General features: G+C 40.0%; 1 protein-coding gene across 1 annotated transcript in view; it reads right to left on the minus strand.

Moving 5' to 3' along the window:
* Positions 1 to 1,186: 1,186 nt before the first annotated feature.
* PTPRJ (protein tyrosine phosphatase receptor type J) overlaps positions 1,187 to 17,665 on the minus strand; it is a gene marked incomplete at its 5' end in the record, with an annotated part of 26,737 nt that continues 10,258 nt past the window's right edge. Inside the window, 15 exons of the mRNA XM_057369251.1 lie at positions 1,187 to 4,421; positions 5,096 to 5,231; positions 5,696 to 5,856; positions 6,210 to 6,329; positions 6,732 to 6,866; positions 7,017 to 7,090; positions 7,905 to 7,995; positions 9,113 to 9,200; positions 10,154 to 10,195; positions 11,452 to 11,539; positions 12,102 to 12,217; positions 12,366 to 12,576; positions 15,081 to 15,215; positions 15,456 to 15,743; positions 17,496 to 17,665. The exon at positions 17,496 to 17,665 is cut by the window's right edge and continues 23 nt beyond it. Coding sequence (XP_057225234.1) covers positions 4,263 to 4,421; positions 5,096 to 5,231; positions 5,696 to 5,856; positions 6,210 to 6,329; positions 6,732 to 6,866; positions 7,017 to 7,090; positions 7,905 to 7,995; positions 9,113 to 9,200; positions 10,154 to 10,195; positions 11,452 to 11,539; positions 12,102 to 12,217; positions 12,366 to 12,576; positions 15,081 to 15,215; positions 15,456 to 15,743; positions 17,496 to 17,665 — 2,014 coding nt within the window. The remainder of the gene's footprint in view (positions 4,422 to 5,095; positions 5,232 to 5,695; positions 5,857 to 6,209; positions 6,330 to 6,731; positions 6,867 to 7,016; positions 7,091 to 7,904; positions 7,996 to 9,112; positions 9,201 to 10,153; positions 10,196 to 11,451; positions 11,540 to 12,101; positions 12,218 to 12,365; positions 12,577 to 15,080; positions 15,216 to 15,455; positions 15,744 to 17,495) is intronic.

Raw genomic sequence — 17,665 nt, forward strand, 5'->3', positions numbered from 1 at the left:
TGTTAAGACCTTGGCTTTTTCTTTTTGCCTTAGAATAGTGCACTACGCAACGTTTTCAGGTGTTTTCCCACCCCATCCCCTATTTCTGACCTCTTCCACAAAAACACCCCCATATTCATCTCCAAACTCCATTAGCTGCCTGGTAACACCCAGCCAGGAAGAGCAAGCAAGGGCACCTCAATACATCCCATTTATCAGGCTAAGAACAGGACAGAAATACTACATCCTCTCCATCTCTTTAACCTCCAAGGCAGCACAACTAATACCTGACAAGATCAGGTACAGAGTGTGATTTCCAGATATTCAGGTTCAGCTCTACCCATCCAAACAGACTAGGGCTCCAAATGACAGCCAAAACTTTCCTGAAGTTCCAATACCACAAGGATAAGACAACCATGTGTGGGCTGGCACATGGTCCCCCTGAACAATGACAAGACAATCACACTTGGCTCTTCYCATCTCACCAACAGCCATTTCAGAAAATACAGCAGTTGCCATGGAGGATCACAAGATTTTACAGTTTAGTGTCAGCACCCCGTGATGAACTGGTGAGCAGYTGAGTGCCAGTATCACCACCCAGGCATGTGATCCTCATTGGGAGTGATTCAGACGGCAGCCAAGAATGRCAACTAAGAATTTTAGGAAAAAGGGACTCATCTGAGATAATTTTCTATGCATCTACAAACAGGTRGTCTGCAATCCAGCAGCCAACATTACAAAGGTATTTCTCTATCTCCTTCCATCACCACCTCCAGACAACAAAATATCTTCAAGAGATGAAAAAGTCCTCACTCTTGTTCATCTGGAAGCAAACAAGTCCTAGAAACACTGGTCCTCCCCCAAGGCAATTTCAATGAATGGAAATCTTTTGATGGATCTTGGATGACGGTCCTTTTCTTTACCTTGTATAAAGCTCTTCATTTAGGGAAACTACCAACTGTTTGGACACATTAAAATCAGACCCAGGTCCTGCCAGGCGAGTCTGAATAACAGACTAACACACTCCCAGGGAGCTCCAATGACTGCAATACACAATTGTCTCAAGTGCCACCCAAGAGGACAGGAGCCTTTCCTTATCCATTATAAAGCCCTTCTAAATGAAATGGGTATTTTAACCAATTAGTTTTATTCAAAACAAAACCTGAAAAGAAAATCCCAAGAAAGGAAAAGACAGAAAATGCTCTAGGATGATGCTTTTTAATTGTTATTTTTATATTTTTAAAAACAAATCAGACYATTAAAAATATTACAGACATATACTGAAATTTCCTGTACAACAAATATGAAAACAACAAAATTTGTACATAATTTCAAGATATTCAACAGTCACTTATTTGAAACACATCAAATTTTCCCTTCTTAAGCAGGCCCCAAATGGGAAAAAAGAGYAGAACAGAAATGCAAGAAATGCAACTGTCACACAGTGGAGCTTTTAGTAGACAGCTTTAAATAAGCAACAGTGAGAGAAAACACTGACCAATGAGATGGATCTCAGCAATTATAACACAGAGAACATCAGAGGGCAGGGAGAAAACATTTGCAGGAATTCAAGTCATCCACAAGGTAGTGGAGGACCTCTAGTCCTCCTCTTCCTGCAGAGACATCCTATAAGGAATGTCCTACTTATTCACACCTACACTACACTCAACTTKGCGTTTACAACAGTTTAATCCTTACCAACTTTTTCCACCTATACACAGAATCAACAGGTCATTTACTTCAACTTTCRGTCTCTTCTCACAATGAGTCAATTTTGGGAAAACACCTGCATACAGTTCTTTAAAAATGGATACTCATTAGATGATGGTACAAGTGAGAATTTGATGCCTGTTTCCAACACCAAAATAACGGGCCAGATCCATTGTAAGAGGACCTGGCCAGCAGTGAGGCAGAAACACATACTGTCTTAGCTCATTTTCTGATGTTCTGCTGTAACAGAATAGAAACAACAGGATCTAGCATGGAAGACTCATTTCCCTCTCCTCTACACTGTACAGAACAAGGGCCTTCTAAAACAAAAGAGCACTTGCCACCCTAAGGCAGCAAGTTCCTGGGAGACCTGGAATAAGGAATACTGGCTCTGTGCTCTGCACAGATGTGCAGTAATTAAAAGAGAGTTAAAGAAAATAACATGAYTGTAAAGGGCAGACTTTACTCCCCCCCAGTTCCTTTGGAATGGTTCTGTTTGGTCCAAGTGGTTTATATCTTTGTTATCTGACAGCAGCTTAGGAACAATGCAGRTGAGAGATCCACCTTGTGGGCTGCCAGTTTGGATGGAGCTGGGCAGGATCACAAACCTCAGGATGAGGGGTTTTTAAAGTATTTCAGAGAAGAAGAAACCAAATGATATTCAAGAACCTGCAAGTGGCTGCTAAACAAAAACAAACAAACAAACAATAAACAATCAAATGAAACCCCAAAACCTAACAACCTAAAGTGCACTGTGGTTTGTCCTCCAGTTTTGCTCACAAAGCACAATACAGTTTCACACCAGGTTGTAAAAAATTCCTCAGGATATTTGTAAAGTTACAGTTGTGCACCAGGAATGCCTATATTTTCCCTCAGCTGACATTGGATCCTGTGGCATTGCCAGGTTCCACTGTAAAGCCACATACACTCYTAGCATCTGTAGCTTTTTCTGACAACCCTAATAAAACAAAGAAAAAAACCCCTAAATCTATAACAACAAAAAAAGCAGCAGAATTTCAGGGACTCTGGTTATTAAACCTTCATAAGATTTTCCCCTGTTTYATAGCTATTCTATAGCATTATTCATAAACTTCATCTTCATCTACAATGCAACCAGTGCAACAATCCAAAGACAAAAAAACACACCCTCCCCCCCACCCCCCAATCTACTTAGGTCCCTCATTGGTAATGCCTTCCTAAGTCTAACAGTTATGTACCAGCAAAATAAATCCAATCTGATCCTTGACTTGTGAAATCAGCAAACGGGGGATTTCTGCTTGTTCCTTCTGTTTCAAAAAATGACCAGTCAAAACAAAAGCAGCAGTATAYTGCAAATAACTACAAAACAATTACACTGGATCAGTGAGATGCAGGCAGGTAAGATGTGTCTCAGTTTTCAATGACTAAAACAACCAAGAAATGTGTCTTTACAGCAGAATTTTGTGCAATGTGTTTTGGTAGAAACAGTAAAGCCAGTCGATCCGTTTGGGAGTGCTTGAACACTTGGAACCTTAGTTTCAACATTTTCACAGATTTATATATTTGAGGAAAAACAATAACAATGATAAAAAGACACCAACCTGAGAAAAACTCTATTAGAGTGAGCATTATTCAGTAAATCATATATTGCACCTTTAAATAAATCATTATAAATTGTATAAAAACAGAAATATCAGGCAGGAACAGGGAGGAATGATTCTGTCCTTCATCCACACCCCCACACATCCCCTGCACACACATTCACAGATTCACTTACTCTGTTTTTAATTACAGTTAAAGCTCGGAGTGATGGACCACACTCCTTTTCCTCTGGCAGAGGCACCGAAACATTAAGGCAGGGGACATTTAYGGTGAAATGCAAAACATGAAAAGCTCACCTCCAAACTTCTGGAGAGTCCTGCCGACAGTGCAACTACAGTAAGTTTGACATAAGCCTTACTTAAAAATCTGTGTTCTCATTAAGAGTTTAAGTACAAAAATAGAATCTCTGCTGTTTTTTTCATTCTAGAGTAGCAACTAGAAAAGGCACAATTTCCAAGTACAAATGTCCATTTGAAGGAGCTATTCATACTCCTTTTTTAAATAAAAAGGAACACAGAAAAAAAATAGATCACAGAGGCACATATCTATTAACTAAGTAACCAGATACAGTAGATAAAATATGTCCTGAAACATATAATTAAAAGAGCCCACAAGCCTGGTGTCTGTAAATGAAATAATATAAAATCRTAACAAAAAGCTTGTGTTATTATTTTAATATTTAAATTCTAGTTCACTGTTCATACTGCAAATGCTATTTCACCTATCAGTACTGTTAAATTCCCAAGAAAAAGCAACATTCCTCTGTTAACTTAAATAGTTTTGCTTGGGTTTTGCTGTTTGGGGTTTTTTCAAAATCCATCTGCAGCTCCTGCCACATGTGTTATTCCTCCTGGAGATGACACCCTTGAATGGCGACAGAACTGGAGAAGCCAGACATGAGACACTGCACACAACCCCAGAAAACACAAGTCGAACAGCTCCCTTTCCTATGGACAGCTAACACCTCCTGGAGGCACTGGGTTCCTTCTGGATTATGTGTGGTAGCCATTGGCCTTCCCAAAGGCTGGCCCAGGTGTGAAGTTTTCATAGATTGCCATTGCTGTCACGTTTTGGTAGATAAGGTCAGTTTTCCTCTCTCTCTGGGATCTGATGATATCCATGACACACTGGTTTAGGAAGACATACTGGTCCTGATGGGAGAAAAAGAGAAAGTAATGTTGAAAGTAGTTCTGCTTCTGAMTATAGGTTTGGGCACTGCACTGACTGTTATCACAGAGCATGTTTTAGAACTTACATGCACAGAAAACAGAACTGGAAAGGACCTCATGATGTCATCTGATCAACCCCTCCATAAAAAGCTAGTATAAAGTTTTCCTGTCTAGGGCCAGGATTTGTCATGTAATGCTATCCTAACAGCCTTTCATGATGGGAGATTTTGAACCCTTTTTCAAATCAGCTGGAGTTATTCCACACACCTTTTTTGACCAAAGTGATAATTTCAGTAGGGACATTCTTGTATTCCTGCAGAACACAAAAGAAAATATGCACACCAAGACCACCTAAATCCAGATTATTCTGGCTCAYAGCTAAAGGATGGGTAAAACAAGCTGAAAAAAGTCTGCTTCAGGATTTGATTCTTTCCAGCTGCAAATGCCAGTCCAACAAAGTATTCTGCAAAAAGAGRTGGCTTAGATTTACTATGGTCCCTGGCTGCAACTACTTGTGTGGAAAGRGATGAGGCAGGAAAAAGGAAACTTAAATGAAGAGCAGTTTTAACTCCTTAATATCTTCCTGTAATGCRGAGCTACACCTGTATGATTATGCACATTTGAGCACTGTGCTGCTGGATGGGAGAGAGCCTCACCTCAGTCTGCACCATGAGAGGCCGGTGCATGCGGAGATCGTACACCACTCCATACACATCCACGGTGTTCTCCATCTCCATCTGCTGGATCAGGCGGTCGATGGCAATGAATGTCCCCGTCCTCCCGACGCCAGCGCTGCAATGACACGTACAGGCTGTTGGTGCTTCCTCTCAACCACCTGCTCACTGCTGGCCTGATGAAAAGCCAGTGAAGCCGGGATAAAACTCCYACTATTTCAGTGGCACAGGTAATAAAAGTCTTGGCAGCACGGAAGCTCTTAACACCACCAAGAGGGGCTTCTCAGCCTTACACATGTGTAAGATTATATCTACAAGAACTTGAAAGGACAGCTTTTTCAGCTAAGATTTCCAGGCGAGGAGAGATACTCTGTTCTAGTGAAATTTTGTATCACTTCCTTTGCTACTGACATGGCACTGCCAGTTTCTGAAGCACACGGCAAAGGTTTTAGTTTGGCAGGGTAAATAGCCCATGTCCTTACACGAAGAAGCTTAGTTTGGTTTTCATCCCATTGAAAAAGAACTAACAGTAAAAAAAGCCACAAGGTAAAAGCGTGTTTAACAGAAACACCTTCTTCCTACCTGCAGTGCACCAGAGTAGGCGAGTCCATTGGATTTTGACTGTTGTACTCGTGAACAAGGTGTCTGAAGTTGATGAGAAGGTCTGTTGTCTCCGGCACACCGTGATCTGGCCAGGAGGTAAAATGGAACTGGCGCACTGTGTGGCTCTCAGGGGTGTTGGACTGCAGGAATAGACATGGGAGAAAAACAAACAACAAAAACGACAATGAAAATTGGCTTCAGAGGAGTAACARCTGGGCTTCCTGACACATGTACTGGGCCAAGCTCAGCTTCATCAAAGATGCTTGTTACACACTGTGCAGTGATTTGACCAATGATATTCCAGTTTCCCTCTTCTTTCTGCTGTGGTAGAGAATACTCTAAAACAATGTCCTTGTACTTTTACTTTACTCCAAGCTTACATCTGCTGCAYTTACTGATGGGGCTAACTGTCCAGTCCAACAGATATTACAAGTATCTGCAAAAGCACAAGATTATTTACAGACTAACAACTAACAATCAAGGCAGTCCTTACCTTTTCTACTGYGAAATCCCTTATTGTCCATTCTGGAAGGACAATTTCTGAGACCATTGTCACAATAATGTCACCATAGCTCTTGGATTGCTTGTCTGGCCAGTACTGCTCACATTTAGTCTAAGAAAAGAGTTACAAGAGGCACATCACACACAGCAGTGAAGCAACATACTCTTACTTACAAATAACACACCTCTTGAGGCAGTTAGAAATCACATCACCCTTTTTAAGAGCTCTTCTAGGGCAAGAGAAGCWCTATCAAAATCATTCTTTAGAGAGAAGACATCACCCTCAACAACACTGATTCCACAGCCCTACTGAAACAATCTATTTTGGTAATCAGCAGATATAAAAATAGGCAAAAGCTTCAAAAAAAACGTGCCTTTTAAATTTAGGCACGTTTTCCACCAAGGGGATAGTTATTCAAAGAAAGTGGTCAGTGTCCAAACCACTGASGTAACAACAAAATTAGAAGAGATGTAGCTGCCTTCAAGAGACAATTCARTATTGATAGCAACATACCCGGGCTTGTTCCACACATTTTGTCAACATAACAATAGAGTAGATATTCTTTTCCCAAACCATTTGCCAAAAGTCTTCTATAGTATTGGGTAACGGACCCTGTGCAGCAATAAAAGCCTTCTTTGAGTTATAGCCCTAAAAAGAAAAAAACACAAAATAAATATGAATATATATGCACACACCTCAGTGAGAAATAAAAGCTGATTGTAAACATCATTATGAGTTCTTACACCTACATCAAAAAAATACACATTATATTTCATTTCAGCTAATGAAGCAACTTACAGGCATATAGTTTGCATTAATATAATCACCAGTTCCAGAGCTTTGACTTGARAGTTTAACACGAGAAATATCATCTGCAGAAAGAAAAAGGGAAAAGACAATTATGAAATTTAGWACTGGAACCTTTCACCAAAATATTGCTTATTTAATGCATGGTTTCTAAATAGGTGTTTYAGAACAATGTGTATTTTAAGAATAAGAATGTAACTTTAGGAATCATAAAGAGCAGCAGTCTTCAGAAAAATGAGTGGCCAGGATAAACACYCAAAATACACAACACAGGTTATTTTGGTTTTAAACATGGTTTGATTTTACCTATTTATATTTTAATCCAATAGAAAAATTACTACAGTTTTAATCACTAGATAAAAAGAAGCTATTTGCATCCTGCTGCTATGGTAGCTGATGTTTTTCATCCAAAGCATCCTTAAGTACCTGTCACTGTTCACCTTTCAATTCCTTCTGACACTCTGCTACATCAGGATGCCCCCAGGCAGCTTGACAGAGCTTAAACTTACTTCATCTGCAAAGCTGGCCATCAGAGTCCTAATATTTCTGATAGCTCTGCACATTTATTGGTCTGTGGTTAACTTATCCTCTTGTGTTTTCAACCTGGATTGCACGTTTCTCACAAATGGAAAATTACAATTATTCAGTTAAGGGAAAATTCTTCAGTTAAAGAAGCTTCCTGAAGAAACATCTGTAAGGGAAGGCTCTTTCAGGTTTGCTTATACAGTGACTTTGGAAAAGCAGCAGCCCAAATTCACTCACTTGGAAAATGACATTTGAAACCTCTGAATACTATAAAAAGCCAGAATTGCCAAACTCAAGGTTTTTCACTTAAAAACTCAACCAGTAGAAGATGAAAACCCAAAGAGAGTAACTCACATGGTAAGACATTGTTGTATCTATTTTTTCCCCTATTCTCAGGAAGTTCAGCAGCAAATTTGGGCTGATGAACACCAGCAGACTTGAGTTCCTACAATAAAAGGAGGATTCATGAGTACCTGGTCCTGGTTTAGCAATCATACAGACACATGACAAACATAAAAAACAGTCCAAACACTCCTGTCCTGCACTATAATAAAAGTAGGTATGTTAAAATAGGTTAAATTACATTAAAAAAATCTTACTACAGAGTTGCAGGGTGACAGCGCAAATCTGATAGAGAAGGGATTAATACAAAATGCAGGAATAGCAGCAYGTTTAAAACACACAGATGGGCATTAGAAGCCTGGAAACAGACACCCATAKCAAGGGCAGCTCCTTCTGTCCCTGAGGCAGGGAACTACTGCATAAGCTTTGTAGACATTACAGGGACAGAGGAGCAAACACATCATRAATCGACTGAAGGATGCAAAATCTGAGAGGAAAGCAAGGTGGAGCACCGGCCTGTGAAACAGAAAGAGGCCAAATTTGAAGAAGAAAATCAGTTAATAGCTTCAAGGAGATGAGAAAAAAAAATTAGGTTCTTTAACAACAGACATGACATCACAGAATCCTGCATGACAATTTCTTCCTGTCCTTTCTACCTTAYAACAATTGAGCTTTAGCACATTTCATAGAAAACCTCTTATGGTCAGTAAGCAAATCATAATTGCTGTTTCTCTATCTGAGCTATTCACAGATGTGGTTTGCAAATCACACCCACGCCAATCACACCTACGCACTGAAATGGTCAGTGAGATTAGCAACAGACCTCTCTTGRTATTTATAAAGAACCCCAAAATAACACAAGATGAGAAAACTGATGTAGAGAGAAATTATATAGTGTCCTCTAGGCTAACTATAAACATGACGAGGGCAAGGACTTTGTTTATCCTGTCTCTGCTGAGAGCTCTGACAAGCAGGCCATGCTACAAAGCCCACAGGTAGAGATAATAAGTCAGGACAGGAAGCATTTATCATGCACTTCAACCACATTTGGAGCTGCCTAAGGGAAGGGAAGGGAAGGCTACACATACAGCTTAATCATCTCTATAAAAAAGGACACTTTTCTTTCCCCTCAGAAAGCCCTGTACATGCTCCAAAGGAAAGATGATTTGTTTTTCCAAAAATTTTTGTCATGAAGCTCTTTCCCTACTGAGGACACATACCTCATACTCTTCAGCAAAACCACAGTTGGAGTCAGCTTGCTGCTTCTTAAAGTATGACTCAAAGTTCTCCACTTTAATCATTTTTGATCTAAAATGAGAAAAGCCACGTGTCAGCAATTGGCATTAGGTAAATAAACCAAGAATTAATTCAGTTAATGTGTTAGAAAGTATGCTTTACTTACTTCTTGATTCTTCAGGAGGGGGTGAGGGGAAGAAAAAAAGGCTGATTAGACACATGCAGTTGTATTTTTCATTATGTGAATCTAAGACTGAAAGCATGACTGTTAGTTGCAGTCACAAAATGGTGCATTTACAAGGGACAGGATATCAAGGATAACTGCTCTGTTAAATCAAGGAGAGAACAGTGCGTCCTTCGGGGGGGAACATCACACAAGGTGTCAGGCAGCTGCTTACTCCCACTGGACCCCATTCCCTGGTGTAGTTTGTCTGATTGACATTTTTATGTCATTTGACATTTTTATGTCAATCAGAGTCTACAAAGGTGGGATTTGATGGAATGCTCTGGCCATGGCTTTCCATCAGCACAAGAACTGGCACCAGAACCAATAACATGATTCAGTTACAGTGCCTGTGACTCCCCATACATTGTGGTTACCCCTTCCACAGACAGCTTTTACAATCACATTATCTGAATGAATGGCTCAGCACAACATAGTCATTAAATGAAAGAAAAAATCAGGTCACAGAGCATACTTTGCCTATATGGACTTCATCAATAATTTGGATTATTCCCTCGATGTGCACAAAGCCTGTTTGTCATTCAAACATCCTGTTTTTCAAAACCACRTGAAGCATTTGTGTGTCTAAGAGTGATTCATGAAGTGAACACTCAAACCCCTGTGGTGGCTCTAGAAGTCTCAATCAATATGATTATTTTTAGTCTGCATTCTGGAGTCTTTAAATTCCATGAGGAATTAATTCTCTACAAAACTGCAGAGAAGACAGGTATCTGAGTTCCTAGTATTTTTTGCAAATATCCCTTAAGGTCAGAAAACAACATGAGAAACTATATGGACTTACTTAATTGGAGAAAAGGACACTTCATTATTTCTTTTATCTTTCCTATAATGTGAAAGAAAACAACACAATAGATTCACAGTAGAATTCAATGGAACATATATGAGATTKCTTATGACAGCTATTTCCTGTGCCTGTTGAGAAGGATTTCTTTTAAAGCATGTCATTCTGTGGAAAAAAAAAAACCAATCTCCTGAGGCAAACCCTTATACCTGGAACAAAAAACCCCAAACTTGATACTTCTTTTGGAGATGTGCAGTGGCACAGCTTCTTTCTGTTGGAACTGGCGTACAAAGCCTGAACACAAAGCACGTATTTTGGCGGAAGATGTACACCTGAGGGATCTGCAACACTAGCTAATACCTCAGGAGAACTGCTACTAATCCCAGAATTCCTACAGGAAATGTTTAATGGTGATGTGTCAGTCATTCAGTGGCAGTTGGAGGAAAAGAAATGTTGCTAGCTTTAAAGGAAGATCTTCCCATTGCTGTACACAGCTATTGGATACAAATGTGACAGTAACAGCAGTCAATCTAAGAAACTAAGAAAACCAGACTAAAGGCCCTACAGCTAACTCTAGAGAAAGGATGTACTACACGACCAGAAGCAGGAAAAAGCCTCTTCCATCCCAGATTATCTGGACAAGATTGAAAACCAAGAGACTGGCTCAAACTCTTCAGCTCCTAGAAATTCCAGAATTCAAGTTTCATGCATCAGGCTATAAAGCAATTAAAAACAATGACTAAAGGCTAATTTAAAATCAAACCATCTAAGATACAATTACACGCAATTACTTTTAGCACAATAATCTGAGATGTTTGCTCACTTCTGACTGAATGACTTCATCACTGTTCATGAATGGTGAGGCATTAGAACAGGCTGCCCAGGGAACGTGTGGATGCCCCATCTCTGGAAGTGTTCAAGGTTAGGTTGGATCAGGCTCTGAGCAACCTGATCTAGTGAGATGTGTCCCTGCCCATGGCAGGGGGGTTGGATCTGTATGAYGTTTAAGGTCTCTTCCARCCCAAGCCCTTCTATAATTCTGTGCTATGAATTAAGATTTATTTTGTTTAGCTCTTCTGAGCTCATTAGTTTGTACCTATGGGGTTAAACAACATTATTTAACAACTGTTTGATACCTCAACTGTAATCTGTAACATCAAAGAACACTTTTAATACAACATATTTTAAAACATCTTGACAGACATGTATCATGCCAGAGAGAGCCCTATCGCCCCTTTTAGGAGAAAGATACAGAAGTGCTCCTCAACACAACCAATAAAACAAAAAACATACTTTACCTTCTCCTTCTCCAGAATATGCATCCCCCTATAGTGACTACAGTAAAGATGGCCAAAAGGCATGCAATAACCACTCCAGCAATAACACCTGATAAAAGAGAGTAAGAATTACTCATTATTCATTTACCTCTTCAGTAATGATCTAACTCAATCAACATGCTACAGCAGAACCTYCCAAGTGACACAGCATGCTCCACTCTACTAAATGTCTTGTCTTTACTGTGTCCTTTGGCAGTACTCATTAAGGATAATARCCAATGTTAAATTAATATAAAATTGGGATCAAAGGACCCATGTCTGCATTCCAATACACCTGCATCAGTTTAACAGAACTGAGAGAACATCAGTTGCCATTTGTTACTTGTTGCTGTAYCAAAGTCTCACTGTGTCATCCAATCTCTTTCAGCATGCCATGAGTAGCACGGCTTTTGACTGCCTCTGCAGTGGAATCATACAAGGGAAAAAGGGATCACCCACAGGATGAGCAAGGTGTGAATTTACAGAGCAGCACCACTGCAAAGCTAGAAAGAAACAGTTCATACAGAGAAACCAATGGGTGTTTTGATATTAGGAAACTTGCCATAATTAAGGAATCTCCACACGCTGTTTATGTGCCAAGCCGTCAGTCCTATATTTGACATAAACTATACCTGGATCCTGGGGTAGTAAAACCGGTTCAGAACAGGGTGAAAATGATACATAACTATCTTCCCCCTCAATCATGTTGGCCATAAAGGTTATATTAGTGAAACCTGCAACACATGCCCTGTTGAAAAGGAATAAGAAAAAAAACAGAAACAGATACATTACAGAGTTGTAACAACCCTTCAGCAAGCTCTGCAATCTTTCCATTAGATGGTCTTTTAGATTTCAACAGCATAAAACTTAATAAGAGAGTGGTTTGAAATAAATACCTGTATGAACAAAGAGGGATCAATGGTCCATTTTCATAGCCATACATGGTGTTTCCTTTGCCTACATTAATGATGTTTTTACCATCCTGAGAACGGGAAGAAGGTGATTCTGCCTGCTCTGTTTTAAAGACRTATGTAACATAGGCAGTTGTCTTCTTCTTCTTGAAATCTTTGTATGTGTTGTTCAACTTGGACTTCAAAGACTCAGAACCTTCAGGAAAAAAACAAGGATAAATGTGGTATAATTTATCCCCTGGCTTTTTATCAATTGGCACAGTGGCTGAGATGGTCACATTAACCACAACTGTCATTACTGCACAAGTACTGCCTGAAATGAAAGGCTGAGCGCAACAGATTATTTCAGAAATCTCTTCTGCTGCAGTGTAATCTACTGCACTACCTCTCTACCCCTCAGTGTTTTTTGGTTTAATCTGCTTTTGGTTTTACTTCTGTAATGTGTAGTGGAGCTTCTGTGCTGTGGAACAGTTGTGGTGGTACCTATAGTCCTCGTGGACAGGCTTCCCTGGCCAAGTCCACACATGTCCTATCAACTATTACATGTACAGAGCAAAATGCAAATRGTGTAGAAAAAGTCAATCAGTATTTAACCCAAACAGCATCAAGCCTCAGAGTGACACCAAACCTGTCCTGCCCTTGTTTCTTGTTCTATCCTACAAGAAGTCTCACATCTAAACCGTAAAAGATGAAAGGTAAATTGTGCCTTTCCYTGACATAGACASGCACTAGACAAAACAGCAGTCAGARCAGGTTTTTCCCCTTCAGAAGACTAAGAACAGGCTGACCAACAGGACATAATTTGCAGAATAGCACCACTTTACAGTGTCTGCYGTTGTGGCAGATAAACCCTAGGAACTTCCAGCAATTATACAGTTGAGGCATATATAATCTAAGAGGTAATAAATAAACTCAACCTACCAGTTGTCCAACAACTCAAGAGCAAGCAAACTGACAAATCTTCCCAATGCTGAGAGAGAACAAAGAATCTCCCTCATYTGACAGAAGTTTGTATATATTGCTGTCTCTCGAATGCCTTTCCAAAACTAAAAGCTCATTCTAAAAGTGGGTATAATACTGATTTCACCTTTAAAAAGGAGAAGCCTTSTGGGAGACTCTGAAAGGTGGAAAGGGTCTAGCGTTTTCTAGAGCTGTGCAGACAAGGGGTGATCTACCACTAACAGCAAAGCTCTCCTCAACTGTAACTCTATAGCAACAGGGCAAAAGACAACTCTTCTAAAGCACTAACTTGGTCTCATTAAAAGCARATGAGGCTGCAATTAACTCAGCTGCCTAGATATGAGTGGTCAATGCTGCCTGAGATATGTTGTGCCCTGTCTTGTCCCTGGTTTCCATTCCAACAGGATGCAYGTCCCTGGTTATACCTGCAGCTCCATGTGGGTTCCTTGGATATCACCCTGGGACATTTCAAAGAGCCTCAGACACCATTCCTTACACAACTGAACAAAGTCCCCTCTGTCTATCCTAAAGGTAACCATGGCTGGTTTGGAACAGAGCAACACATCTCAAGAATATTTGTGCTATTTCACCATGATAAAGMTGAAGTGATGCTTGGCTGTGAGGCTGTTCTCAGCTCCCATCAAAGCACTCACTCAACATTATAAATGTGGGCAACCTTCCTCCCTTATTTCTGTCACACCCTGCAAGCTCTCCTTGAATACCTTCTAATCAAACCACACAGAAGAATGCGTCAAATCTCCTTGTGACTAACCAGGTACAAACAGAACTGCACGCAAGAGACTGACATTAAAATCAGCAGCWCTGGGGCAGCTGAGTAGGCATGTAAAAAACAGGAATTTTCTGCACTGATGTGATGTAACATATATATACACACACATATATGCACACACATACACATTTCTTGGATATGTATTGCATGGAAAACCACAGAAGGAAGATCTAGAGTCAAAATTCTGCAAAATTAGTTTCCACTGTTGTAACAAAGGATAAGCATGAGTGCCAACTCCCACTTAGCAGAAAGTGTCTACATCAGGTGCCTTATTCTTCCAGTGCACTGGCAAAAATGAAAAGTGGTGCAAGTGGAACCTATGCTGCAAAACTAAGCTCCTTAGTTTAACAATTTATCACTAGAAATTCACCTATGAGAGACATTTCTCAGTTTTGATGYTTTAAATAGCCTATCAGGCTACCCTCTAGTTTTCTGTGGCATTCAACCTCCCATTAATGCTGTCAGTGATATTTAAGCCTTCCACCCACATCCCATCTCTTAGTTAAAATGTTTTGAGCAAAATCAGGAAGAAAGCTCTTTTCTTTTTGAGACCTTACTGCAGGCACCTTCCAGCTGAAGAAGGGACAGAGAAAAACATTCCACATTCCAGAGCTGCTTCTATTAGCTTATCTGAAAATTATTACGTAAGGGGAAAGAAAGGATACCACACAATCTTGGGGAACGGAATCACTGGCAAGTCAAGGGGCAAAACATGTAAGATTTATGTACAAAGATAAGTCAGGCAGAAAAAGACTGAGTGAAAACATGGGCCCTCTGAAAACAAGGAGGGACCTGACTTCAAGCAAGGTATTTACCTCATGATTTCTGAAAGGTGATTGAAAATGCTAAGCCTGCTTTTTCTCTATCCATTTAACACCTATTAAGACTGTAAGTCATAACGTTGTCTGGTAAGTTGTTTCAGCTACAAGATAATACCATAAACATCTTACCTTGTTCTTCTGTTGTAATCATTACTGCATAGGCTTCTAGTGGACCATTCAATGAGTCAAAATCAGAGAATTCAACAGACAACGAGCTGTGACTGATGACCTTGACTGAAGGAATTTCGCTTGGAGGAGGTGGGTCTATCAACAAAAATTTTTTTTAGTACAGTAAGGACTGATAAAATCTTTCCAGACAAGAAAAGGCTGTGATATTGACACTGTTCACATAATGCATRTTTATTGTGCATCACACTACGCTATGCATTAATGTAGTGTTTTATTTATAATCTGCACRCTGTACACCATGTCTGGTATTCTGCACTCACGAAGTTAATATTTTTGTCCTACAAATATCTTTAATTGTCAGATCTTAATGCTTACCAGTAATGCTGGTGTGACACAGTTCATCCACTGGAGAGCTTTCAGARCCATTTGAAAGAGTTATGATAGTGACATTATAGGTGCTGAAAAAAWTTAAAGGTGCTGTTTTGAAGGTTTGCTCAAAGCCTTCTACCCTACAGGGTGGAGCCCATTCTTCCCTTGAAATACTTGTATTAGATATTTTAATTCTGAAGCCAGAGTTGTTACCAAAGGGACATTTCCACTTCAGCATTAGGAAAGGCTGCTTGGCCACTGGTTCACACTGAAGTGAATTCACTGAGACAGTTACTGCCAAAAGAAAAAAGAATAACAAATTATTCTGTGAATATCAAACATTGTCTTTATTAGAAATCAAACGTGGTCCTTAACAGAAAAAGCTGTCTAGTTGTATATTATGTGTATAAATCCTTGTAAAACTTCAGTATTGCCCTTTTAAAAAGATGCCTACATGGCATCTACTGCCTATACAAGGCCCYGTTACCCTATGAGGAAGACAAATATTTAACATACTAAGTACACAGATCTATTCTAAGCTCTTTAACTCCTCTACAGACAGGGTTACTGGGAAAATTTAGGCTATCTGTCAAATTTGCAGMATTTTCAAAATACTGTTCAACCCTTTAACATACTACATGAAACATTTCTACAGTAGTACATAGACTGACACTAAACCCCTCAGTAATTATGTAAAACTCTTAGYAGCCAATAAGTAAGAAAATTAATATAATCTCTGTCCATTAAGAGCAAAGCAGCAGCCATCCTTAAATGCAACAACTATAACCAGTCAGTTTGGGTGAAAGTCTTCTAGGACACCACATGAAAACTGCAACCTTATGACCAGATATAGAAAGATACCTAAAAAATTAATGTAGCAGAAACACTGAAAAGAAAGGTCTCTCTAAATAAAACACTTGTAAAACTTGGACTTCCAGACCAAAACACTTYAAACTCAACAATTACAACTCACACCAAATTTATTTCCTCTCTTGGTAAGGAAGTATTGGGWACTCTCAATTACAGGGATTATAGACTCAGGTATTAAATTACTTTCTTATTAGAAATTGTATTATTTAAAGAAACCAAGGAGAAGCACAACTGTGTACCAGAAGAAACATATTTAGTAAAAATAGATGTGAGTGACTGGGACTTATTTCTACTGCATTTTATAAATATTTATTTTTCTTCAGCAACACTGTCAGCTACTCCCAAAAACATGGTGAAATTACCGAAAATTACAGACAAACCCTGGAACAACCTGGTGACAATGGATGCCTGGTTTCTAGAGTAACCGTGACTTTTGATCTTTATCCTGTAGGCATAGTTAGAACTACCACCCATGCTCCATGGGAAAAGTCAGAGACCAGTATACTCTGTCCTGATAAGGAAAATGGAGCTGGGCTCCGCAAAAGTCATGAGGAGACTCCACAAACACTCAAGAATATTTCATGACAAACAAAGCAGAGGCACAACCAGGCTTCCATGTTTTAGACAAACTGCTATGAGTAGCCAAGTAGCACTTTCACACTACCAGTGACTCTCTAAGCTTATTCTGGAGTCCCTTTGGAAAACAGGAGCTCTAGGACAGGTTCATTTCACTTCAGTCAAAATGGGACAAAACTAAGAGGAGGAAAATAGTCACAATGCCTAACATGAGGAATGCAGGAGAAAYGCAGCCTTCTGTCTGCTGATGAGCTCAGTAAAGCAGCAGGGCTGATAGCCAAGCATAGCCCAGTGCTGCTCAAGCCCAGCTGCATCCACAGGCCCTCCAAAGTGCCCTAAAGTTCCTCAGGCACACCATGCACCCTGGGGAAGCCCTTCCAAATAAGGACCTGAGGGTCYCATCCAGACGAAAGAGAGAGCAACAAAACCCCCTACACAGAAACCCAGTCYACAGGTTACCACGGCTGACTCCAGAAAGGCCGTGTGCAGCACATCTGACTATCATATTGTATTTCAAACCCTGGRCAGGTGGGCAGAGCCCTGTGCTGCACAGCAAAACACAGACCACCAGCAACAGCAATGCAAGAAACTATTACTTACTTGTATACAGGTCTATGGACACTCCTTCTCCTTCTGTCTTATCATCAGCTGCTACAGCAGATACTGTGAAGTTGTACATTGTCCCTGGGATTAACTCAGTAATTTCTGCTTTGGTGTCATTGGATGTCAGGTCCTTCCCAGATGTGCCATTTTCAAACTGTATCCTGTAC

This window comes from Malurus melanocephalus, unplaced genomic scaffold (assembly GCF_030028575.1).
Source record: "Malurus melanocephalus ecotype Western Australia unplaced genomic scaffold, MMel_1.1 scaffold_106, whole genome shotgun sequence".
NCBI lineage: Eukaryota > Metazoa > Chordata > Aves > Passeriformes > Maluridae > Malurus > Malurus melanocephalus.